Here is a 26,046-nt window from a genome sequence, read left to right as displayed (position 1 = left end):
TCCAAGTACCTCCTCATGCAGTTTGACTGGGTATGAAAATCAAGACCTTTCATGGCTGACAATCAATCAGACTCTGTCCCTACCCCCACCCCACCATTTTCCCCATCCAAGGCTGGCACTCAGAGCAGCCTTGTGCAAATCTGAGCTCCCTCCAGCCCACACTGGACCTAGCCAACAGACCACAGTTGAACAGGATATAACTTAATAAAAATTACACCATTAAAATAACAATCACACAATTACAAAATCTCCCCTGAGCTATGTGCAATGTTCCAGCATGTCTGATGAGTCCACTGTTCACAACTGATTTGCATACTAAAATTAATTTTTGACTAGTGTAGTTCTGTGATAGATATAAACACAACTGAGTTCTTGTATCAGGACTCTTGTCCTGGACTGAGGACAGAACAGCACAAACAATTCCTGATTTGCAAATCTATCAGTGGTGGATGGAGAAGGGAGGTCAGGCTGCTCTTGGTGTTGAGGAAATGCTGAAAGCAGCCTGACTCATTTCATTTCCTCATGCCCTGGCTGATCTCCCCTCTTTCCCCTTCCACCCATTGTCTTTTGTCTCCCCCCAGTCCCCTGTGAAGAGCCTGGCTCTGTGTTCTCCATCCCCTCCTCGCTGGCACTGCCAGGCTGGCATGAGGAGCCCCTCAGCCTTCCCTGCTCCAGGCTGGACCAGCCCAGCTCCCTCAGCCTCTGCTCACAGCCCAAGGGCTCCAGCCCCACCTTGGAGGCCCTTCCCAGACCCTGCTCCAGCTGCCAGACATCTTTCCTGCCCTGGGGAACCCAACCCAGGCCACAGTGACCTGGATAATCCCAGTCCTTGATGTCCTGGTCACACAGCCCTGGCCCCTTGTCCCCTGTCAGGCTCTGGGGTGGATCCTGTGGAACATCCTTTGGTGGAGGCTGTGGCTCTAGGTGGGCCGAGGGGAACCTGGGGGACAGGGACCCTGCTGGGCATGGACAGTGTTGGAGTTGTTGGGAGAAACTGTGAGGGGTAGCTGAGGCAGAGTGACCAACCCAGTGACCTGACACAGCCCTGCTGGGACGTCACACAGCCCCTCTGGGATGTCACACAGCCCCTCTGGGATGTCACAGCCTGCTCTGGGATGTCACAGATCATTGTCCAATGTCACACAGATGGTCTCTGATGTCACACCAGAGTCTGTGATGCCATAGTCTGCACTGTGATGTCAGACCTCTGCCCTGTGATGTCACAGCTGGCTCTGTTATGTCACAGAGGCAGTGTATGATGTCATAGCTCTCAATGACCTCACATAATCCACTCTGTGATGTCACAACCCACTCTGTGACCACATGGTACCAGATGATCAATTGCCTACACAAGGTGAACTCACACCTGGAGCTTGTTCTCCACAACCCCAGGCCTATGGAAACTACACAACACTCATTGTGTGAGAAGGGAACTGGAAGTTCAGCAGCCTCAGTGTCCTGCCAGCTCAGCCAGGCCCACGGGAACATTGGGGTCCACAACCACCAGGGACCACCAGAGAGCCCCCAAGACATGGGTGAAGTGGAGGGGAAATATGTTAATGATATTTGGGAAACGATTGTCACATGTGTTTTTAGTCCAGGACAATCAATGAATATGTATGCAAAACACAGAAAATAAACAGAAACTCTCCTGTACTCAGCATGCACGGCTTTGGGAGGAGCTATCCCCTGTGCATCCAGCTGAATAAAGAATGCTTCTTCTTAATGCTACACTGGGGTTAAGGAGTTTTCTGTTTTACTGAATTTTTGGTAACACTCCCACTGCCAAGGAAAGCTCTGTCTGCTGCTGTTCACAAACAGAGAAGGGCTGGTGGCAGATGTGGGGCTCAGAGGCAGCCTGGGGCAGAGTGACCATGAAATAATCAAGTTTTCAATATTCTGTGAAAGAAGGAGGGGCAGTAACAAATCTTCTACACTGGAATTAGGAAGGGCAGACTTTGGCCTGTTTAGGAAGCAGATTTGGGGAATACCAAATCAGGTACTGATTGTTTTAAGGGAAACAGCCCTTAAAAACAAATGGGGCCCAGGAAGGATGGACACATTTCAAGAAAGTAATGTTAAGCGGGAAGCATCAGCATTGGATAGAAGCTCAGGCAACTTAGGAAGTGTTTAAGGGTGTTGTTAGGTCACGCAGAATGAAAAGCTGAGATGTGAAAGCTTAATTAGAACTTAACCTGGCCACTTCTGTGAAAAATAATAGGAAATGTTTCTATAAATAAACTAATAGCAAAACATGGGATAAGGTGAACCTCTACTTTTTATTGGATGCAGTGGAGAATATAGTAACAAAAGATAAGGAAAAGGCAGAGCTACTTAACACCTTTTTGTCTCAATTTTCAATATTAAGACAGGTTGCCCTCAGGACAGGTGTTCTCCTGAGCTGGTAGATGGGCACAGGGAGCAGAACAGCCCCTGGAATCCAGGAGGAAGCAGTGGGTGACCTGCTGAGCCACTCAGATGCTCACAAGTGTATGGGATCAGACAGGATCCATCCTAGGGCAATGAGGGAGCTGTGGATGAGCTCTCCAGGCTGCGCTCCATCATTTACCATCAGTGCTGGCTCAGCAGGGAGGTCCCAGAGCACTGGAGGTGCCAGTGTGAGCCCATCCCCAAGAAGGGCTGGAAGGAGGATCTGGGGACCTCCAGGCCTGTCAGCCTGACCTGGGTGCCCAGTGAGGTTATGGAACAGATCACCTTGAGTGCCATCCCAGGGCACCCACAGGATGGCCAAGGGGTCAGAGCCAGCTAGCATGGATTTAGGAGTGGCAGGTCCTGCCTGAGTGATCTGATCTCCTTTTATGACCAGTTGACCCACCTGTGGATGCAGGAAAGGCTGTGGATGTTGTGTGCCTGGAATTCAGCAAAGCCTTTGACACTGTCTCTGACAGCATTCCCTGGAAAAGCTGCAGCCCATGGCTTGGGCAGGTTCTCTCCTCGCTGGGAGATTTAGGAGCTGGCTGGAGTCTGGGCTCAGAGAGTGGTGGGGATGGTGCTGCACCCAGCTGGTGTCCAGGCACTGCTGGTGTCCCCCAGGGGTCTGTGCTGGGCCCAGTCCTGTTTAATATCTTCACTGGTGATCTGGGTGAGGGGATCGAGTCCACCATTCACAACTTGCAGATGGCACCAAGCTGGGTGTGAGTGTGGATCTGCTGGAGGGCAGGACAAGAAGACACAGCCTTAAGCGGCACCAGGGGAGGTTCAGGCTGGAAAATAGGAAGGAGTTCTTCACAGAAAGGGTGAGTGAGAATTGGAATGGCTGGCCAGGGGGAGGTGGCAGAGTCCCTGTCCCTCTTCAGTGGCACTTAGCGCCATGGTCTGTGTGACAAGGCATTATTAGGGCATTGGTTGGGCTTGATGATCCCAAAGGTCTTTTCCAGCCTATTTGATTCTGTCATTCTGTGATAATTGGGACACTCTGGGGCCATTGTGACACTGCAAGGCCTCATGGAACTAAGAGGACCATGGTGACACCAAGCAGCCCCAGAGAACCAGGGGTCCACTGGGGCCAAATGGAACCAGGCAGTGCACTGTGACACTCTGGGTCCTTGTGGAACCACAGAGGCCATTGTGACACTGCAGGGCCCTATGTAACCAAGGGGTTTGACCATTTTGACACTAGAACGCCAAGGAGACCATTGGGAGACTCCAGGGCCCAGTGGAACCAAGGGGCCATTCTGACACTGCGGGGCCTCATGGAACTAAGGGGACATTGTGACCGTGCAGGATCCTGTGTCACCAAGAGGCCACTGTGACACGAGGGGGCCTCAGGGTATCTGGAAGAACGTTGTGACACTGTGTGGCCTCGTGGAAACAAGGAGTCCATTGTGACACTAGGGGGACTTGTGGAACTACAGAGACCATGGTGACAGTGTGGGACCTCATGTACCCATGGGGCCATTGTGACACTCTGAGACCTCATGGAACCAAGGGGCCACTGTGAAACTGCAGCACAAACAAGAACATGTGAAGCCCCATGGAATCAAGGAGTCCTTTGTCACATTTTGGGGCCCCACAGAACCAAGGAGACCATTGTTGCTCTGCATGGTCTCATGGACCCAAGGAGAACAGTGCGACAGTGCAGGGCCTTGTGTAACCAAGAGGCCATTGTGACACTGAGGGGGCCCCTGGAACCTAGGACATCTTTGCAGATGACACCAAGCTGGATGTGAGTGTTGATCTGTGGGAGCATAGAAGGGCTTTGCAGAGAGACCTGGACAGGCTGGATTGAGGGGCTGAATCCAGCAATTTCAGGTTAAAAATAACCAAGTACCAGGCCCTGCAATTTGGCCCCAGTGCTATAGGCGGGGGATGGAGTGGCTGGACAGCAGCCAGGCAGAAAGGGACCTGCAGGGACTGATGAACAGCAGGCTGGACATGAACCATCAGTGTGACCAGGTGGCCAAGAAGGCAAATGGCTCCTGGCCTGGCTCAGGAATGGTGTGGCCAGCAGGAGCAGGGCTGATGTGCCAGCACGGATCTGCCCCCAGCTCTGCACACAGACATTGCTGCTGCAGCTCCAGAGAAGGAACAAAAGGGCATCTCTGCAGAAAACTTTGCTGGGACATCCTTTACTTCCTTTAAATACACCAAGAGTGCAGTCCCCCATTGACACAGGGAACGTGGCAAGAAACAAAATGAGAAATGGCATAAGCAATGATGTTTCTTTGTGGACAGAATGGAAAAACTAAAACAAAGGAAAGAAATCTCCAAAATGAAACCAACAAGAAGTATCAAAAACTAGTTTTATTACAAGTGATTTGCAGAAATTGACCAGCAGTTTAATGTTCCTGAAAGCATCCAGTCATCAGTCTCCTCACAGCAGCCTTGAGCTCCTGGTTCCTCAGGCTGTAGATGACGGGGTTCAGGGCTGGAGGCACCACTGAGTACAGAACTGACAGGGCCAGATCCAGAGATGGGGAGGAGAGGGAGGGAGGCTTCAGGTGAGCAAATATGGCACTGCTGATGAACAGGGAGACCACAGCCAGGTGAGGGAGGCAGGTGGAAAAGGCTTTGTGCCGTCCTTGCTCAGAGGGGATCCTCAGCACAACCCTGAAGATCTGCACATAGGAGAAAACAATGAAAACAAAACAACCAAATAGCAAGCAGGCACTAACAGCAATGAGCCCCAGTTCCCTGAGTGAGGAATTTGAGCAGGAGAGCTTGAGGATCTGTGGGATTTCACAGAAGAACTGGCCCAGGACATTGCCATGGCACAGGGGCAAGGAAAATGTATTGGCTGTGTGCAGCAGCGAATAGAGAAAGGCACTGGCCCAGGCAGCTGCTGCCATGTGGGCACAAGCTCTGCTGCCCAGGAGGGTCCTGTAGTGCAGGGGTTTGCAGATGGACACGTAGCGGTCGTAGCACATGATGGTCAGAAGAAAAAACTCTGCCCCAATAAAGAAGAGAAAGAAAAAGAGCTGTGCAGCGCATCCTTTGTAGGAGATGTCCCTGGTGTCCCAAAGGGAATTGTGCATGGCTTTGGGGACAGTGGTGCAGATGGAGCCCAGGTCGCTGAGGGCCAGGTTGAGCAGGAAGAAGAACATGGGCGTGTGCAGGTGGTGGCCGCAGGCTACGGCGCTGATGATGAGGCCGTTGCCCAGGAGGGCAGCCAGGGAGATGCCCAGCAAGAGGCAGAAGTGCAGGAGCTGCAGCTGCCGCGTGTCTGCCAATGCCAGCAGGAGGAAGTGGCTGATGGAGCTGCTGTTGGACATTTGCTGGGGCTGCACATGGGGACCTGTTCATGGATAGAATGGACATTGACAAGTCAGAAGAGGCTGCTTGGAGCCAAACCTGGGCCATTCCCTGTAGCATGTCCCACTGGGACTCACCCACCCTTGTTTGTGAAAACCTTCACCCAGGTCCCTGCCTGAGCTCCAGTTGTGCTGGCTGAGTGTGCCAGGAGCAGCCAGGCCTGTGCATGGGGGCCCTCAAGGAGCCATCCCTGCCCTACTGCACTGGGTTTGTGGCCATGTGGCAGAGGGACAAGGCTGGATATTCAGGATTTGGCAGGGGAATCACTCATAATGAAGACAGGCTTGGTAGCATCTGCACTCCTAGTTTTTTAGGACATGGATCGCAGGAGCTGGTTTAAGGAATTTTTTCCTACCCACACATCATTTCTGACTCTCTGAGGTCAGAAATCCCCAGCCTTCCTGCTGCACTCAGAGTTTGCCACTGAGAGATGGGAGAGGCAAAGGATTCCCTGTGGCTGAGGGAAGGTGAGGGGCTGGATGGGCTTGTGCCCAACTGCCCTGGCTTTGCACCTTTGGCTGCAATCAGAGCACAATCACACTCCTGGGTCACCCTGGGATAAACCAGACCCTGCCCAGAGCAGAGGGATCCCTGAATATCTCACCCTCTCTAATGGTCTCTGGGCAAGGTCTCAGCACCCCCTTGTGCTGCAAACTCAGCAGCATTTCCTCAGCTCTGGCAGCTCTGTGCTTCCCCGTGGGACATTCAGGGAACTCCCAGAGGCTCTGGCACAGATTTGAACCAGGAGGGTGGCTCAGAGCTTGGAAAGGCACAGCAAGGAGATCCCTGGCTGTGCCCACGATGGGATTTCAGGGAGGGGGTTCAGCTCATTCCCCTTTCCCATGGCCTGCTTTGCCCACAGCCCCACAGGTGCCAGGGAATCTTGGACATCCCATTCCCATGGACACACCCCTGCCGGGCAGGAATGCCAAGGGCAGTGCCTGACTCACCTGCTGCAAATGCCAGAGCCTCCCTGAGAGCAGCAGATAATAGTGACAATATAAGGGCAGGGCAGAACCAAGAGATGTTGTGGTGCTGTGCCTGAGAGGGCAGGGCAGAGACAGCCAGGCACTCAGGACAGTGTTTCTGTGCCCAGCTGTGCCTGGCACCTCCCACACACCAACCGTGCCCTCATCCTGCCCCAGCTCTGCTCTCTTCAGCCCCCTCTCCTTCCCTGAGCATCTCCCTGGGCCTGGACATGCCCTCCTGAGAGGAGCCTTGTCCCTGCCAGCGCTCACAGAGCCCATCCCAGCCTGTGTGCCCTGGCCGGGGCCCTACAGAAACCTGCCTATGTGCAGGGCCCTGGCTGGGGCAGGCTCTGTGTGCAGCTGGGCAAGGGCAACTCAGGAGAGCCCTGCTGGGCCCTGCAGAGGTGATGCTGCTGCTGTCCAGGGCTGAGGAGTGGCTGAGAGCCCTTTGGGAGGCTCCCAGCAGAGATACTGACCAGCTTAATTTACAGTTCTGCAGTTCCTGTAAATGTTCAAACATTAGTTGTATGATCCTGTGTCTCCCTTTCAACTCAGAATGTCCTGGGATTCTGGGATTACAATTCCTGTTCTTCTTCTCTCATCCCCTTGTTTTTTGTAATCAAAAGAGAAAAAAACCCCCTTGCAACAGTGTTAAAACAGTAAAGTAAAAAACACACATTTATTGGAAGGTTCCAGGTGTCCCAGTGGGGATGGGCCACACCTGGGCACTGATTTACAGAATTTATTAAGGTTGATTAATAAAGAAAATTTAATAGGAACATCCAATACGAGATTCACTTACCCCAGTTACACACCTCTGGCTCAATCCATTGGAGTAAGTCCAAGGGCTTCTTTGCCTTAAATTTTTGTTATGACTGCTCACATTCTGGTCAAAAACCAAAATGTTCTTGTAGGTCCTGTTCCTGATAATAAGACTTTACAGGATATTATATGTATTGTATACTATATGTATTTAAGGAATACATTTAGACAATCCGCTTATTTTTCTAAAATCGAAGAAAAAGCTTATGGAAAAAAATACAGTTAATACAGGATTATAGTTATAGAAGTATATAATAATAATAGAGTTCATTAAGAGTTTAATAGACTTAAATAAGGATTATAGATTCATAATTATGTAATAGTAATTTCTAGAGCTAGAAATATATGAAAAATGTATAAAATGAAAAAATCTTTTTGTCATCACCCTATCATTCCCATCCTTTTCCAAGTAGGAAATTGAAAACACTCTCAGGGAAGCTCCTGATCTTTCCAGACTTACCTTCCTTGGGAAGTGCCTTCCGGAGCTGTGCCCAGGCTGGTCTGGAGCTGAGAGCAGCCTTGCCCCACCCAGCCCATCTCAGCAGCAGCCCCTGCCCTGCTCAGGGTGGCTCCTTCCCCCCACAGCTTCTCCCCAGCACTGGGAGCAATCTCCTCTCAGGCCCTGAGGTTCCATGGCTGAGCTCCAAATGCACCTCAGGGCTCATTAGGATCAAGCAAGTCCTGACAAACCATGGCTCTGCCTTGACTTCCCTCTGCTCTAATGCATTTCATCAGAAATATTTCTGTAGTGGTTTTGGTTCACCAATTTGAGATTTCTTGGAGAATGCAGCAATTATTGTAGTGGGTTCGGTGTTGGCTAATTACCAGTGCACTCACTAGAATATACTTACTCATTTCCTCCTGTGTGATAAGATTAGGAGAATAGCAAAGCAGGCTCAAAACTTTAAGGGGGTATAAGGAAAAGTTCATTAATAGCAACTAAAAGAAAGAGTAATAAGAACAAAACTTTCAGAACACTTCTCCTCTCCCTACAACCTTTTCTTTCTTACTGACAATATAAAGAGACAAACCTAGAATTTTCAGTCAGTTTACCCCAACTAGAATAGTCTTTCTTGAGTTCACTTAGGGAGAGGAGTCTCTCTTTCATGCTATGGAGACTTCTCCAGAAGAAACACTTCTCTTGTGGCTCTCAATTTCCATGAATAGCCACTGCCCAGAAAAATCTTCAATTGTGACGTACCTCCCAGGTTTTCAAAGCTCTTTTACAGTTGTGTTTATGGGCCATGTCAAATTATGGGGTATTGGTTTAAAGATGAGCTGTTTAAGAGCAAACGTTCTCCTCATCAATTTCTGAAATCATCTTCATCTCTGAGAAGAGAGATCTTCTCTCTGTGAGGGCACGGGTCTCATCACTCTGCTCTCTTTCTCTGTTCAAACTTCTTATGGGATCACAGCTACTTCAACATTTGCTTACTTTAGCGTGGAGGCCTTTGCTGAACAACTCATCTCCCTTATGTGTTATAGGGGAAAAAGATAGTCTGATGTATCAATTACATCCTTCTCCATAGCTTTATAAGAGGATTTCAGCCCCAAGATCAAGGCATCTCCTCATCCCTCCCATCTGGGACTCAACTTCCTCTTCACTGACCTCGGTGTCTTCATGTTGCTCCTCTATGTGCCTGCACTTTGTCCTTTTCTCTCATTCGAGGGAGGATGGAAGCACTGAAAGAGTTAATATCTCACCCAGAGCCTGCAGATGGTTCCGGGCTCGGTGCTTGAGGCCGATGGAGGTTTCTGCAGCAGCTGCGCTGGGGCTGTGTCAGGATGGGCCACACTGAGGGGAGGGCCAGGATCTCAGCATCCAGGCCAGAGCACAGCAGCAGCACGGCCCAGGGCTGATGGCTTCTCCTCCCCCTGCCTGAGGCTTGCGGGTGAACCCCAACGGTGGCAGAATCTTGGCCAAGCTGGCCCGGCCTGGGGCTGCTCCTGGGGCCCGACGGATCGTGGCTGGGCCCAGGCTGGTGGCGGGGCAGGGCTCAGCAGTGCCGAGATGTTCACAACTGCAGCCATGGCCCGGCCGGGCCTCGGCCCCGCAGCCTCCCCTGCCCTGCCTGGCAGCCGATGGGGCCTGGCGAGGTCCCTGGAAAGGGGCCCGGCCCCACGGCAGGAGCCGCCCGGACCGGTCTGGCTGAGACGGGGCCGGGTCACCCTTGTTATCTTTTTGCCAGCCAGAAGGGAAAGAAACCCTCCCAGGCTTTCTCATCTTTAACATATGTCTTCACAGAAGCGTCTACAGTTTCCTTAGTGTCCTGGATTAGGACAAATTAGGGGAAATCTCCAAAAGGGAGCCCCCCAAAACAAAACAAACCTCCAACCACCCCTCCCCCAACACCGGGTTCGGGAAGGAATTTCTCGGAGGAGCAAAGTGGAAAACAAAACCTATTTATTTACAAGTAACAAAAGAACACTCCCCAACACAAGAAAAGAAAAGAAAACAGACTGTGTTGTGAAGTGCACTGAGCTTCTCTCGCAAACTCCGGGTGTCCTGGACGTCTCAGGTCAGGTCTGGAGCTGGTCCAGTATCTTCAGGGGAGGGTAAGAAAGAGGGAACAAAAAAAAAGGAAAACAAAACAGCGCAAAAAGCAGAAAGCAAGCAAGCAAGCGGCTAGCCAAGCCAAGCAGCCAAAAGCCAAAAGCAAAAAAGGCCTGGTCAAACACTCCCTCCTCTCTTCCCCGCTCCGCCGCAGCAAGACGGCCGGGGGGGGGGGAAGAGAGAAAAGGCACAGCTGCCAGACACAACACACGATATTGGGATAAAGGCTGTCAACCCACGACACCACCCCTCGGTCTCGTGCCCACTTATAGGTGGCATCTCTACCCTGGTGGCCTGAGGCATCATGGGCCCATCGTGCTAAGAATAACTCTCCCTTATGCTCCCAGTTGAGATCTATCTTCAACTCCCCTATCTTTGCAGCCTGATGTACTTGCTGGTTGTTTTGCTGCTCTTCATTAGCTCTACTTCTGGGGACATGGGCATCTACATGGTGAACCTTCACAGGTAACTTCTCTAACCGAGTAGTGATATCTTTCCACTCTTCCACAGCCCAAATTGGTTTTCCTCTGTGCTGCCAGTTCGCCTCTTTCCATCTCTTCAGCCATCCCCATAGAGCGTTGGCTGCCATCCAAGAATCGGTATACAAATAGAGCCTTGGCCACTTCTCTCTCTCTGCAATACCTAGGGCCAGTTGAATAGCTTTGATTTCAGCAAATTGACTGGATTCAACCTCTCCTTCAGTAGCCTCTGCAACCTGTTGAGTGGGACTCCATACAGCTGCTTTCCACCTCCGTTTCATCCCTATGACGCGACAAGAACCATCGGTGAATGTTGTGTTGTGTTGTTTAATTTCCCCAGTTATTTTCCCATTTTATGTATTCTCCCCCCAGTTCTGTGAAATGGTTCCTCCCTCCCCTGGTTTTCCCGCCACTGCCTTCCCGGTGGGGTCGTTTCCATGGTTACCCCCTTCCCCCTCAACAGTCAATCGCCCCTGTTATGTAATCTCCCCTCCCTTATTCTCCTTATAAGTAAGTTTTTCCTCCTCCCTGGGCCCAGTCAATCACCCCCCACTCCTCCCAGGCTTCCAGAATCTTCTCCTCTCTGGGGACTGTGGTTGGCTGTGGTCCCGGGGCCCCTCCTTTATGTTGTATTTATTGGTTAGTCCCCTATGTCAATTATGTTTGTACCCTTCCCCGATTGGCTAGTTGGGCTCCCCTCCTCTCTCCACCCCTTCGTTTTAAAACTGTACCTCCCGCCCCTTCTTGCTGCCACTTGCTGGTTGGCACCCTCCTGTTCTGTACCTCCCGTCGAGCCACCAATAAACCGGAGTTAGCCCCCAGCCTGTGGACACCTCTTTTCTTCGTTCCTCTGCGCTCCTGTCCACACCGCGCATCCAGCCCAGCCTGAGGCCGCGACGCCAAGGGGGGCTGGCAGTGTATGCGCCGGGGGTGTCGGCCACCTCCCTTCAGCACTCAGCTAGCCAGACACTCAGGCCAAATACGCCCTCGCGCAGGTGAATAGAGCGTAACGTGTTTCTTCTACTGGCAACTGATTGTATGGTGGAGCTTCCTCAACCCGGGTCACTGGCTCTTGTTCCTCATCCGCGACACTAAAGCTTTCACCTTCGGGCCAATTTGTAATTATTTCCAGAATCCCAGGGCCATTTAACTTCCCAATTCGGGTGCGCTGCATAATGAGGGCAATCCACTTACTCCAAGTACCACTGGTGGCATGGTGGGTAGAGGGAACCTTTCCTCTGAACATCCATCCCAGCACCGGTAGTCGGGGTGCCAGAAGGAGTTGTGCCTCTGTACCAATCACCTCCGAGGTGGCTTGGACTCCTTCATAGGCAGCCAAGATTTCCTTTTCTGTTGGGGTATAGTTATCTTCAGACCCCCTGTAGCTCCGACTCCAAAATCCCAATGGTTGGCCTCAGGTCTCACCAGGCACCTTCTGCCAAAGGCTCCAGGACAGACCATGGCGCCCAGCTGCAGAGTAGAGCACGTTCTTCACATCTGGTCCCGTCCTGACTGGGCCAAGGGCTACAGCATGAGCGATCTCCTGCTTGATCTGGCCGAAAGCTTGCTGCTGCTCAGGGCCCCAGTGGAAGTCGTTCTTCTTGCGGGTAACCAGATAAAGGGGTCTCACAATCTGACTATACTCAGGGATGTGCATTCTCCAGAAACCTATAGCACCTAAGAAAGCTTGTGTCTCCTTCTTATCAGTTGGTGGGACATAGCAGTGATTTTGTTAATAACATCCGCAGGAATCTGACGCCGTCCATCTTGCCACTTCACCCCCAAGAACTGAATTTCTCGGGCAGGTCCCTTGACTTTGCTCTTCTTAATGGCAAATCCGGCTTCCAAGAGAATATGAATTATCTTCTCTCCTTTCTCAAACACTTCTATCGCCGTGTTCCCCCAAACAATGATATCATCAATATATTGTAAATGTTCTGGAGCCTCACCCTCTTCTAGTGCAGCCTGGATCAGTCCATGACAGATGGTAGGACTGTGTTTCTACCCCTGGGGCAGTCGGTTCCAGGTATACTCCACTCCCCTCCATGTAAAAGCAAACTGAGGCCTGCATTCTGCTGCCAGAGGGATGGAGAAAAACGCGTTAGCAATATCGATGGTCGCGTACCACTTGGCTGCCTTGGACTCCAGCTCATACTGCAGTTCCAGTATGTCCAGGACAGCCACACTCAGTGGTGGAGTCACTTCATTCAAGGCACGATAGTCCACAGTCAGTCTCCATTCTCCATCAGATTTTCGCACAGGCCAAATAGAACTTTTGAAGGGTGAGTGGGTCATGCTGACCACCCCTTGGCTCTCCAGCTCTCGGATCATTTTGTGGATGGGGATCACGGCATCTCAATTCGTCCGGTACTGCCTGCGGTGCACTGTTGAGGTGGCAATTGGCACTCGTTGCTCCTCTACCTTCAAGAGTCCTACTGCAGATGGGTTCTCTGATAGTCCAGACAAGGTATTCAATTGTTTAATACCCTCTATCTCCACTGCAGCTATTCCAAAAGCCCACCTGAATCCCTTAGGATCTTTGTAATAGCCATTCTGGAGGAAGTCTATGCCCAAAATACACGGAGCCTCTGGACCAGTCACAATCGGATGTTCTTGCCACTCCTACCCAGTCAAGCTCACCTCAGCTTCCAACAAAGTCAACTGTTGTGATCCCCCCGTCACTCCAGCAATGGAAACAGGTTCTGTCCCCATGTGTTCCGATGGCATTAAGGTACACTGTGATCCAGTGTCAACCAATGCTTCATAGTCTTGTGGCTCTGATGTGCCAGGCCATCTGATCCACACCTTCCAGAAAACCCGGTTCTCCCGTGCCTCTTCCTGGCTGGAGGCAGGGCCCCTCTAAGCCAGATTGTCTTTCTTTCCTTGGGCGTATGCCTTAGAAGTTCCTTCAAGGGGATCAGACATGTCATCGTCATCAGCATACTTAACATCTCGGCTACGAGCGACGGAGCTGCTCTCTTTTTGGTGATACTTTCTCTTTTCTTCAAATCACACACCCGTTGTGCCAAAGCAGCGGTGGGTTTTCCATCCCATCTCCTCATGTCTTCTCCAGACTCATGCAGAAAAACCCATAACTCAGCCCGTGGGATGTACCTTCTCTCCCCATCAAAGGAGCGCCAGCGTTGGACACCAGGGCCTCTAATTTGTACAGCTGAGATTTGAATAAGGTCCTCCTTAATCTCTTCCCGGAGTTTCTTATGATTCTCCTCTATTTTGTCCTCTAGTTTCTGCAGTCGGGTTTCCACTGCTGCAATTCTGGCATGAGTTGGGCCATGCACAGCATCTGCATACGCTCGAAGCTTCTTTGCCATATCGAGCACAGTCTCATATGTATCATCCCGCTTCATTATTGCTAGGGCAGAAGCGTATTCAGGTGGCCCAAGTCGCACAAGTTTCCTCCACATTACAGGTGTGCAGGGTACCAGGTCCGGATTCCTAGTTGTTGTGTCATCTGAGAAAATGAGCTCTCTCAGGCGTTGGATCCCCTGTTCTATGGTCTTCCACCGTGTCTGCTGTATATAGAGATCATCTGTACACAGGTATCGTTCTGCTACGCTTCTTAGGACCCGTTCCCAGAGGCTGTGAGGGTTAGCCCCCCTCATCATACCTTGATCGATGACAGGATCATGTGACAGGGATCCCAAATGCCTCGCTTCAGTACCATCCAAAATCGTAACCTCCCCTGCAGCATCCCAAAGGCGGACTAACCAACTAATTATAGATTCGTCAGGTTGTCGTCTGTAATCCTTTCTTAGGCCTCTGAGGTCCTTCAGAGAAAAGGAGTCAATATTAGCTCCAGATTCTGTGCCCCTTGATGTGGCCTCTGATTTTGGTGAGGGTCCTTCTCCTGCATCATCATCATCATCCTCCACCTTTCGATCGGTCTTGCCTTTACACTTTCCACCTCTTGTATTAACTGCAACAGCCATGGGTTGGGGCCTATTGTCTGATTCAGCTGCTAGCCTGGAGCCTGGGATGTTTGCTGCAGCCTGGGTCACTGGGATAGTAACTAACTTATCTCCCTGTTCCCTTTCTGCTATCTGCTGCTCCACAGTATCTAGCAGAGTACGGTAAAAAAACGCCAAGGCCCAGCTCACTGCAGTAATCCTTTCCTCCTTAGTATTACTATGGCACTTCTCCCTCAAATACTTTGCCACCTCGACTGGGTTCTGAATTTGATCAGATGGAAAGTCCCAGTCTATAGGATCAGAAAATTCCTTTAAAGTCTGGCCCATATCCTCCCATTTCCGACTCCAGTCAAGATTTTTCCTGCTTTGTTTTACTCCTGAATCAGGAGTCTCTCTAACCCCTCTAGAAATCTCAGCTTTCATTTTATATACACTCCAGACAGTATAGAAAAGACTTAATAAATTAAATGCCAGAAAGATGGTTTCTTTCAAACTCAGGGGAAATTCAGCATTTTCTAATAGAGATGTCAACAATTTGGAGGACAAGAAGGAAGACAAAGGCTGAAAAGCCCCTTCCCCTTCTTCTCCCCAAACAAACTGACTACACAGCCATAACAACAATCCATACATTCTTGAAATAAAGTCCAGCATTTTTATCCGACATATCATCACACATAAGACCAGCCCAATGACTATTCTGGTTAGTGCCCCCCGCTTACAAAAGCTACTTATTAGGGACAACACCAGAGCTATTTTTGGGTAAGGAAATAACTCTAGGGACCACAAAGGTATTAAAACTTCAAAAACCACTAGGGACCAGAAATACCGGCAAGCTTCCACTCCAAATGACATTATGAATTACCAATATGCCCACAAAACAACCAAAACCAAAATATTATTGTTATAGATTTTTTTTTCCACTGTCTTTGGCCTCCGTTTCCTGGCCAACGCACCAAAAAATATACTGTCCTGGTTTAGGACAAATTAGGGGAAATCTCCAAAAGGGAGCCCCCCCAAAACAAAACAAACCTCCAACCACCCCTCCCGCAACACCGAGTTCGGGAAGGAATTTCTCGGAGGAGCAAAGTGGAAAACAAAACCTATTTATTTACAAGTAACAAAAGAACACTCCCCAAGAAAAGAAAAGAAAAGAAAAGAAAAGAAAGAAAAGAAAAGAAAAGAAAAGAAAAGAAAAGAAAAGAAAAGAAAAGAAAAGAAAAGAAAAGAAAAGAAAAGAAAAGAAAAGAAAAGAAAAGAAAAGAAAAGAAAAGAAAAGAAAAGAAAACAGGCTGTATTGTGGAGGGCGCTGAGCTTCTCTCGCGAACTCCAGGTGTCCTGGACGTCTCAGGTCAGGTCCGGAGCCGGTCCAGTATCTTCAGGGGAGGGTAAGAAAGAGGGAACAAAAGAAAAGGAAAAAAAAAAAAAAAAAAAAAAAAAAACAGCGCAGAAAGCAGAAAGCAAGCAAGCAAGCGGCTAGCCAAGCCAAGCAGCCAAAAGCCAAAAGTGAAAGTGCCCGGTCACACACTCCCTCCTCTCTTCCCCGCCCCGCCGCAGCAAGACGGCCGGGGGTGGGGGGGAGGAAGAGAGAAAAGGCACAGCTGCCAGACATAACACATGATATTGGGATAAAGGCTGTCACCCCATGACACTTAGTTGTTTAACAGATGGTCAATTCTCAAAGCTTATTAGTGATTGATTTTTTGTCAGTCAGACAGGAAGCTGCTAGCAGCTTCTCTTAGGACATCACTTCTGTGATGCAAAACCACCACAACAGCAAAGAGCTCCTTTATCCATATGTAGTGCTCATGTGCCCGAGGCCTCAAAATTCCACCTTGGGAGATCTCTGAGCCCTCTTCAAGGTGTTTTCAAATGAAAACATTCAGCTCAGAGTCTAAAAAAATCACCAGAGGACAGGGCCAGTCGGACCTGTTTGTCCTGGCTATTTTTCGCTGGGAGCAATCCTTGGATATATGGAATTTGGGAGGCCAAACTGTAATTTATGCCATGGCCCTTGGACAAGAAAGATAGTTCTTTTCCATAGGAATGAAGGAACAGAGTCACAGTGTTTCAGGGGCAGATGAGAGATGACCACTGGAGGCCAAGTCCAGCTAAAGCTGGCAGGATTTTTTTCTGAGTGATACCCTTGCATACAGAAATTGTTTTAGGAAAAGTATCAATTTTGGCAATGGGCATCTGAAAAGATAGTTCTTTTTCATATGAAGGAAAACACAGTGCCCCAGTGCTCCAGGAGCTGATGAGAGGCAGCGCTTGACATCCCAACATCAGCCAGACCTGTCAGGGGGCCCCTGGGAGGCCAAGCCAGCCAGACCTGTTCCATGTTCCCTGGGTTCCATGGGGCCCCACAGTGTCCCAATGGTCCCTTGCTTCCAGGAGGCCCTGAGGTGTCATAATGCCCCCTTGGTGACACCAGGCCCTGAAGGGTCACAATGGTCTCCATGGTTCCATCAGGCCCCACAGAGCCAAAATGGTCTCTGGGTTCCATGAAGCCCCGCCGTGTCACCATGGCCCCTTGGTTCCATGGGCTCCAGTGGTGCCACAATGATCTCCTTGGTTACATGAGGTCCCCACAGTGTCCCAGTGATCTCCATGGGAAGGAAAGAACCCAGTCCCAGTGTTGCAAGGGCAGCCACCAGAGGCCAAGGCCAGCCAGACTTGATGGTACTGGGAGCAGCCCTAGGATATATAGAATTTTGGAGTTGAAATCCCAATTTCAGACATGGACACCTGGAGGAGAAGGACGATTCTTCTCCTTAGGAAGGAGGGCACAGAACACTGGTGTTTGAGGGACAGATGAAAGGTGGCCATCAGAGGCCTAGGCCAGCCAGACCTCTCTGTCCTGGTACTTTTGCCTTGGATATAGAGAATTTGGGATGTGGAGACCCAATTTTGGCCATTTCTGCCTAGATAAGAAGGACTGTTCTTTAACATGGGAAGGAAAGCACCGAGCCCAAGTGTTTCAAAGGCAGAAGAGGAGAGATGTGGCTCCTGGGAGGCCATTCCTCCTGGAGGAATCCTTTTCCATATTCCCTTGGTTCCATGAGGCCCTGGAGTGTCACAATGATCCCCTTGCTTCTGCAATGTCACAATGGCCCTGTACTTCCATGAGGCCTTGCAATGTCACAATGGCTTTGTGGTTCCACAAAGCCCTAATGTGTCACCATGGCCTCTTGGCTCCATGTGCCCTCCCTGTGTCACAGGGGCTTCTCCACGACACTGTGGGCTCCACAAGGTCACCATGGATCCTTGGTTCCTTGGGGCCCCCGAGTTTCAGAGTGGTCTCCTTGATTCCATGAGGCACCACAGTGTCACCGTGGCCCCTTGGTTCCATGAGGTTCCCCACTGTCACCGTGGTGTCCCTGGACCCACATTGTCACAACTGACCCATGGTTCCATGAGTTTCCGTAGTGTCACTGTGATCGCTGTCAGAGGCTGCATGAGATCAATGTCCCGAGACACCTTGGGATGCTCGGAATGCCCGTGTAGGGCCAGGGCGGGGTCAGGCCTTGGTTTGTGGTGGGACAGAGCCCCGCCCCCAGGCCTGGCCTGGCAGAGATGTCAATCACACAGCAGGGGTTGATGTGAACCCAGCTCTGATTGACTGAGCTGTCAATCAATCAGAAAACAGGCAGTGGTAACCCAGCTCTGATTGGGCTGAACTGTCAACCAATCACACACTAACAGCTCGTGCTACCCTGGCTCTGATTGGACAAGCAATTGGCAGTCCCACCCCAGGGGCAGGCCCATGAAGGCCCAGGGGGTTAAAATGCGGAGCACGAGGCCAGCCCGTGCTCTGGATCCTGCCTTATCCTGGGGTTTCTCTGTTGGCAATGCTAGAATCCTGGCAGTTGGTACCTCTGTGTGTCTCTTTCTCTGGATATTCTGTCTTTCTGTTGTTTGCTATTTCTTCTCCTTCTAAACTTACTTACCTGGAACATTTTTGGGTAATTTCACATGTTAAGGGTTAAAGGATTTTAGGTTAAATATGTGGGAATCCAAGGCACAGGGAATATTTCTCTGTCTGCTCTGAGGGGTTCTGACCCTCAGAGAAACACTGCCTTTAACCTTTGCCCATGGAGAGGACTTCCCGGACTTTGAGGTAGATTAGAATTTACCAAAGTGTGAAATAGATTAGAGGGTAGTATACTATGTCTCTTGTGTGAGAAATTTAGGTTTGGGATTTTTAATATTGTGTAGATAGGAAACGAGATGGAGGAATTGGGGTGTAAGACCCTGAATTCTTCTTCATCTACTCCATTTTCTGCAGTGTTGGTAGCACAGGGTCATTGATCAAGGAAAGCACAGTGCAGAGGTCATGTGGACAGTCAAGGAATGAGTTATTGGCAGATAAGTAGAAATAATGTATGTTTTAAGAATTAATTGGATCAGACAACTTTAAAAGACCTTGAAACCGTACATTTTGGGGCCATTATGCGGTGCTTTTCCAGCACGCTGAGCCTGGTGTGCATAGCATGCAAACCTTTAGATATGATAACAATAAACAAGAAGCTGAAGACTGAAAAAGCCCCGTGCATCTCCTTTTACCTGGCACAGAACTGCTAAAGGAGGTTTTCCCCCATGCTGGGAGCCCACAGAAAATCCCAACATAAAACAAACATCAATCACTGGTGCCCTGACAATGTTTGAAATAAGTTGGCTCTTTTCCATAAAGTTGTTTACTGAAGGGTGTTGTCTTAATTGGCCAATCATGTGAAAGGTGTTGATTAAATGACCAATGATGTCCATCTGTAGCAGACCAAGATATAAAAGAAGATGATTGAATAAATGGGTGGCTTTTAGCTCTCAGCCTTCTGATCTGAGTCTGTGTCATCTCTGATTCAAGGATCATTTGGGGATCTGTGGGGGCTATTGGGGATCCTTTCTGCACCATGCGACCCAACAGGAGCTTGTGAAATAAACTTTGCCTGAAGCTCCCACTGTGCCCATGACAGGAACCCCTGTGAGTGTCTGGGACATCCTGGCTCTTTGGCAGCCTGGGGACTCCTGGGATGTCACCGTGGAGCCCCCGTGAGTGCCTGTGACAGATCGGTGCCTTTGCAGCACAAGGTCCCCTGGGATGTCACCATGGAATGGCTGTGACTGCCTCTGACCACACGGCTCTTTACCATCCCCAGAAAGCGCTGGGAGGTGTCCATGGAGCCCCTGTCTGTGCCTGTGACATTCCAGCTCTGGAACAGCCTGGAGACTCTTGGAAAGTCCCCAAGGAACCGCTCTGAGGGCCTGTGACAAATCTGATCCTTAGCAGCCAACCATCACCAGCCCCCTGTTGCTATGGTCAGTTTCCATGGCAACCATCCCCAGCCCCCTGTTGCTATGGTCAGTTTCCATGGTAACCATCACCAGCCCCCTGTTGCTATGGTCAGTTTCCATGGCAACCATCCCCAGCCCCCTGTTGCTATGGTCAGTCCCTCGGCAGCTCCATGGAGACCCCATGCCAGGAGTGGTTGCCATGGACACCAGCTCAGGCCTGCAGCCACAGCCCATTGCCATGGCAACCACTGGCAGCCCCATCCCCAGGCTCATGGGATCCCAGAACCACAGAATTGGCTGAGCTGGGAGGGTCCCATCAGGATCCTCCAGTCCAACTGCTGGCCCTGCACAGGACACCCCAACAATGCCAGCCTGGGCCTGACAGCGCTGTCCAAACGCTGCTGGAGCTCAGAGAGCCCTGGAGCTGGGAGCCTTCCCTGGGGAGCCTGGGCAGGGCCCCAGCAGCCTCTGGGCAAAAACCTTTTCCTGACATCCAACCTGAGCCTGCCCCGACTCAGCTTCAGCCGTTCCCTCCACTCCTGTCCCTGGGCACCAGAGGGAAGAGGTTCCCACAGCCCCAGCCAGGGACCCGCTCCCCAGGCTTTTGCCATGGCCACCAGGGCTGGCACCAGCTGGGATGCTCGGTTTCCAGGGGCCAGGGTTCAGGAATGGGATTCCCCAATTTCCTGCTCTTGCTAAAACCGCGCTGCCCTCGCTGCCCTCCCGCCTCCCATGGAAAGCGCAAAAGGCAAAGATCCCGGGCTGGGATAAGAACAATTTATTGGGAACAACAATGAGATAAGGAACGAATGGAACAGAAACAATATTGATAACAGAGTGTATAAATAAAACTGTTTACAGGGAAAACTAAAACACAACTTACTGGGTCTGCCTGGCCGTGTATTTCCTCCTGCCTGGAAAGCACACCCTTCTCCTCAGGGACAGAGAGAGAGAGAGAGAGAGAGTGTCCCTTTCCTGTCCCTGGCAATGACCTGAGGTGGGAGTGAATGTAATGGCACAGTCATGGCAAGACCCTCATGTTCTTCCATCCCACATCATGTCATTGGCAGAGGCAGGAAAAGGGACAGGTGTCTTCCTAGCATGGATCAGAAGGAAAAATGGATCAGCAGGGCTCTTCCCAACATGGATCCTCCAACTATGGATGAAGCTGGGGCAGTGCACAAAAGTCCTCCTCCATTGGGGCATTGGCAGAGCTTCCCTTACAGGTGCCTCCGTTGGTGTCTGGTTAAGACAGAGATCTGGGTGAAGCTTTTCCCACACTGGGGACACTCGTAGGGCCTCTCCCCCGTGTGGATGCGTTGGTGTATGACAAGGGCAGAGCTGGAGCTGAAGCCCTTCCCACATTCCCCACACTCATAGGGCCAATCCCCAGCGTGGATCCTCTGGCTGATCAGGGTGCTGCTCTGCCTGAAGCTCTTCCCACACTCCAAGCACTTGTGGGGCTTCTGCCCATCATGAAGCTGCCCCTGGACTACCAGCTCCGAGTTCTGGCTGAAGCTCTGTCCACGTTCCTGGCTAAGGGTGGGTCTTTCCTCCTCAGAGAACCCTGGGTTGAGTTTGGAGCCCCTCCTCCTCATGGGGGATCTCCAGGGCTTTTCCTCCCCATTGGATTCTTTTCCCATGGAGCCACTCAAACCGGCCTCTTCCATGAGGTTGTGCTGTGGGGATTTGTCATCCCTGATCTTGATCCTCAGCTCCTTCTCTGGTAGAGGAAGGACAAGGACAGGATGGGATTTCCCTCCGTGCAAGAGGGATGGGGAAGGAGATCCCCCCAGTGCATCCCCAGCAGGATGGCGTTGGCAGCGGGGTTGTCCTGCATAGAGGGGATTTTCTGGGCTGGGAGATGGAGCAGGAGAGAGGAGGAAAGGGGCACTGACTTCCTCCTCACCTGCCTGGGTGTCCTGGGGCATCCTCATCTGCCTTGAGGTGTCTTCCGCCATCTGGCCAAGTTTTAGGAACGGGATATTCCTAAAACAAGGGAGGAAAACAAGGGATGAGTACAATGAGCTTTGTACTGGTTTAAAGGCAAACCTGAGGAAGAGTCTAAGCCAGAATTCCAATTCAGTAACAAAATAAGTATCAAGGCAATGATACAGAAACACTGGCTTAAACAGACAGAGTCAGGATATAACCTGACACCCTGTTTTTCAGGGTGGTGGCAGCTGTTTTGCGGAGAAAAGAAGAAACCTCACAACTTTATAAAAGTTGTAAAGCCCGGTATGTTTATTTACGACGCGCGCCGGACGCAAGTCTCCCAACAAGGCATGCGTACTTCTGAAGACCTCGGGTCTTCTTTTATCCCCCTTCCAAATGCATATGCATACAGTTTCACAATAAGTTCATTCATGTTCATTCCGTGTGACATTTAGCACCAGTTCTTCTTTATCAAAGGAATTTCTAAGTCGGGGGGCAAATCGACCTTGTGGTCTTTTCTGTTTTTCTTTCTCTGTCTCCTTGCTGTCTCGGCATGCGAGTTCTTCCTTCAGCTTTGGCCTCACAGACTTTTCACCTCTCTTAGACACTTCACATAATTCAGAATGGATCTTTACTCTGTCTCATTCCCCCCTTTCCTAGGAAATAAGTAAATTCTTTTACTTAATGAAAACTTTCACAACAGTAAGTGTCTTTTAGTGCTTCACCATGTGCTTTTGACAAAGATGTTAGTACAGCTATTTGTTGTAGCATTCTCTAGTTCTAAATTAACAATATAATAGATAATCTTAAGCTTACTCTAACTAATAGTAGTAAAACTACAATGGGGTGGCACAACTTATTAAAGATTCTATTTGCAGTTGGTGACTACTTAAAGATCACATCCAATAATCTTACAAAATTACATATACAGAGATTAGAATGGTTTCTACTAGACAGAATAACATCATTGCTATCAATTTGTACAGCAGCACAAGCAGTTCTCAAGCATACCCCCTTTTCCAGTATATACGAGCACAGTTTTCTGCTCAGTGACTGGATGAATTTTGAAGTGACAAATACTCTGCTCAGTGTCTAAACACACATCTTGAGCATTAATAGTATTGCTTTCACAAATGAATCCCATCTGTTCTCTAGCAGTGCAGGATTCTAAGTTTACTGTCTGCCACTTTCCATTCATCTTTCGTGCCCACACTCCATGTTCTGAAGGATAGAGTATTGCTTTTTCATGGTTTGATCTGAGAGCAATGATGGGATGGATATCATAAACAGTGGCATTATGTATGGTAAGCACAAAGGCAGTTGCTACATTAGAAACAGGATCATAGGTGAAATTCACCATAGTCTGCCAGGTTTGAAACTTCTTTTCAACATCAATTGCATTATCTTACACAATTTCTTGAATTTTAGCTGGAAAATTACTTTCACCCCTTTCCCATATGATCAGAGCTGCTGTTGCTTGTATCCATAACTGTGCTTGTATACAACTGAAAGCTAAAGATACATTATTTTGTACTATACTAAGTGCTTCTACTATCAACTTGTGGTCTTGGTCTCTGGCCTTTTCATACTTCTTTACTTTGGCAGTACTTTTGAAATCTGTCACTGGCTAGTTCTTAATGCCAATAGAGATTACTATAAAGGCTGCTTCAATTTTGTTAGGCTACTTGCTGCAGTAGCTAGTTTATTCACCAGTATTTCTGAATCAATTCCATTTAAAACTCTTAATCTTGTCTCTAATATGCCAGTTAGATGTTTGTTATGGGGAACAGGAACTGCTTTCTGTTTATGACCATCCCTCCCTGCCAGAGGGATGTGCTGGGCTCACACTGCAAATTCAGACACACTTCACAAGTGTATCTGACAGAGGTTTAGGTCATATTTGAGGCAGATGTTTATTTTGAAGTGTAGAGACTTCAGGAATCTCCTTCCCCCTCTAGAGCACTTGATTTCCCAGATGTGTGGCAAGCAGGAATGTCTCTCTTGGTCTACAAAACTTCACTCACTTTGCCCTTAGCTTCAGGTCCAAGCTTTAAGTAAATAATGAAGGGGAAGTCTGAGAGAAGAGCTTAAATTCATTGCAGTGCCTCAGAAGAAACTGGGATCAGGTTTCTGCTACTTGAAACACTTAGCACAAAAGTGATGCTCAAAATCTTACAGCCTGCTGCTGAGCTCTGAGGGGGGATCTCTCTCTACCTCTTTTAAGCAGAATCTAACTGCCTCAGACTGGGACAATCACTGATCCAAACCTCAGTAGGAAAAGGGATAGCTATAAATAAAGAAAATCACCTTTCTTGCTTGGGTTAATTTACTACCTGCAGTTCAGCACCCTTTACCAGTCATTGCCTGAGTGTTCAGCCAACCGGCTTGGAAAATGACCTAAGGAGCTGTTGTTCAGTCACATTCTTTATTACGTTAGGTTCAAGTTTGGAGTTTGGGTAGGGTCTGAACTAGTATGGGGTGTATAAGGCCCTGCTGTGGTAAAAAGTGCAGTGTCCACTTTGAATTCAAATGAAAGTCTGATAGTAATTCGAGCTCAAAGGCAGGTCACTTCTACAGGCTGTATCAAGGTGAAATTACACCAACAGTCTGATTCACTTAGGTTACCACAGACTTCCTGGTGTTCATATACACCTGGGGAGGTTCAGACACTAATTACATCTGGTCTCTCATAAGCTACCCTATTGATGACTTGGCACTCTACTTTGATTTCTTCTCTTCTGATTCTTTGAAGAGTCTACAGTTCTTGTTCTTACTATTCTTGCTCTTCACGTACCTGATTCTCGTGGATTACTACAGTAGATATGTTTAAATCTTTTATCTCACAAGGTTTTCTTATGGATCTAGTATACTAATTAAATGCCCGGGACCAAGGCCATTTAGCATTACTTTGAACAGAGGTACTCTCAAGTTCTGAAACTTCAGTTATGATTACACACAATACAATTCTACAAACTAAAATATGAGCTACTCCTGACCGCAATATACTCATTTTGCCCGAGTAAGTTTTAATCTCAGTTCATTGTCTCTTGGCGTCACTCCTTAAGGGGTTTCTGGGCCTTCTTCACCCGAGAGTGATGGATCCAGGCATTCTGCTCCTTGATTTTGATTGTAGTGAAGGCGGTGAGAAGTACTTGCAGTGGTCTGTCTCACTGTGGTTCTGAAGTCTTCTCTGTAAGAGACTTAACATATACATCATCCCCAGGCTATCTAACTCCCTGCTCCGAGTTCCAGCCACGTTTCTCAATTACTCTGAGCTGTTTGCTTAATGCCACCATGTAGGTGGACATTATGGACATTCCCTTTGTATTCTATATGGTCTTCTATAAGGCATTCTAAAAGGACTTAGCATTCCTTTATCTCAAGGTTTAGTTTGAATTTGCAATAGTGGTAGTGGAGGAGCTTGGGCTAGGGTAGATTAACTTCTTGCCCCAGTCTTATGATTTGCTGCTTAATCAAATGATTCATTCTCTCCACCTGGCTGCTTGATTGGGGGTGGTATGGGGTGTGAAGTTCCTAATCTGTGCTCAGATGGCTACTAATCTGTTGCACTATTTTGGAAATGAAATGTGATTCTTTATCTGAGGATATCGTGGCTGGAACTCTGAAGCGTGGTATTATTTCTTGTAAAAATAATCTGGTCACCTCTTGAGCTTCGACAGTTTTGGTGGGGAATGTTTCTGGCCACCCTGGAAATGTATCTATTAATACCAGTAAATACTGATACCCCCCTTTCCTTGGGAGTTCTGAAAAGTTAATTTGCCACTGCTGTACAGGCCCATGGCCTCTCCCAGTCTGACCGAGTTTTGGCCGGGGGGTATTTTGGGGTTAGTCTGGAGGCAAGGATCACATTGTCGGCTTACCTGAGTGATAGTGGCATATAAATTCTTGACAACGATACAACGATTGTTTCAATCAGATGTGTGTTCTAGAAAGCCTGTGGAAATTACTGCTTCAAAGTCAACACTTCAATTCAATGCACTCTGTATCACTCGCAGCTTTGGTCATTTTGAGAAAGGAGCCACACTCTATAAAAGGCTTTTAAGTAGTTAGGCCCTAGTGTGTTTTCTAGTGCCCTTCCTTCACTAGTAACCACGAAAATGGGAAGGGATTACTAGCTCTCTTTCAATGGTAGCCCACCCCTTGCAGTTGTACGTCTCTTTTGGTTAGTATTATTGTATTATGGCTTACTTTCGAGGAAAATCTGTACTTCACCCTTTGCTGCTTTCTTTGCCTCTCTATCTGCTAGCTCATTTCTTTCTTCTAATTTTAAGCTCACT

At 49.1% G+C, this 26,046-nt stretch overlaps 1 protein-coding gene across 1 annotated transcript; it reads right to left on the bottom strand.

Annotated features, from left to right (window-relative positions):
* Positions 1 to 4,799: 4,799 nt before the first annotated feature.
* Positions 4,800 to 5,732, bottom strand: LOC131093420 (olfactory receptor 14J1-like). The gene has a single exon (XM_058040585.1). It carries the CDS (start codon positions 5,730 to 5,732, stop codon positions 4,800 to 4,802), a length of 933 nt encoding a protein of 310 aa, XP_057896568.1.
* Positions 5,733 to 26,046: the final 20,314 nt, after the last annotated feature.

Source organism: Melospiza georgiana, chromosome 25, assembly GCF_028018845.1.
Source record: "Melospiza georgiana isolate bMelGeo1 chromosome 25, bMelGeo1.pri, whole genome shotgun sequence".
NCBI lineage: Eukaryota > Metazoa > Chordata > Aves > Passeriformes > Passerellidae > Melospiza > Melospiza georgiana.
Note: the sequence above shows the minus strand (reverse complement) of the source record. Positions and strands in the feature narration are given on the sequence as shown.

Coding starts and splice junctions, on each gene's coding strand:
- LOC131093420 (XM_058040585.1), bottom strand. CDS start 5,732: ATGTCCAACAGCAGCTCCATCAGCCACTTCCTCCTGCTGGCATTGGCA.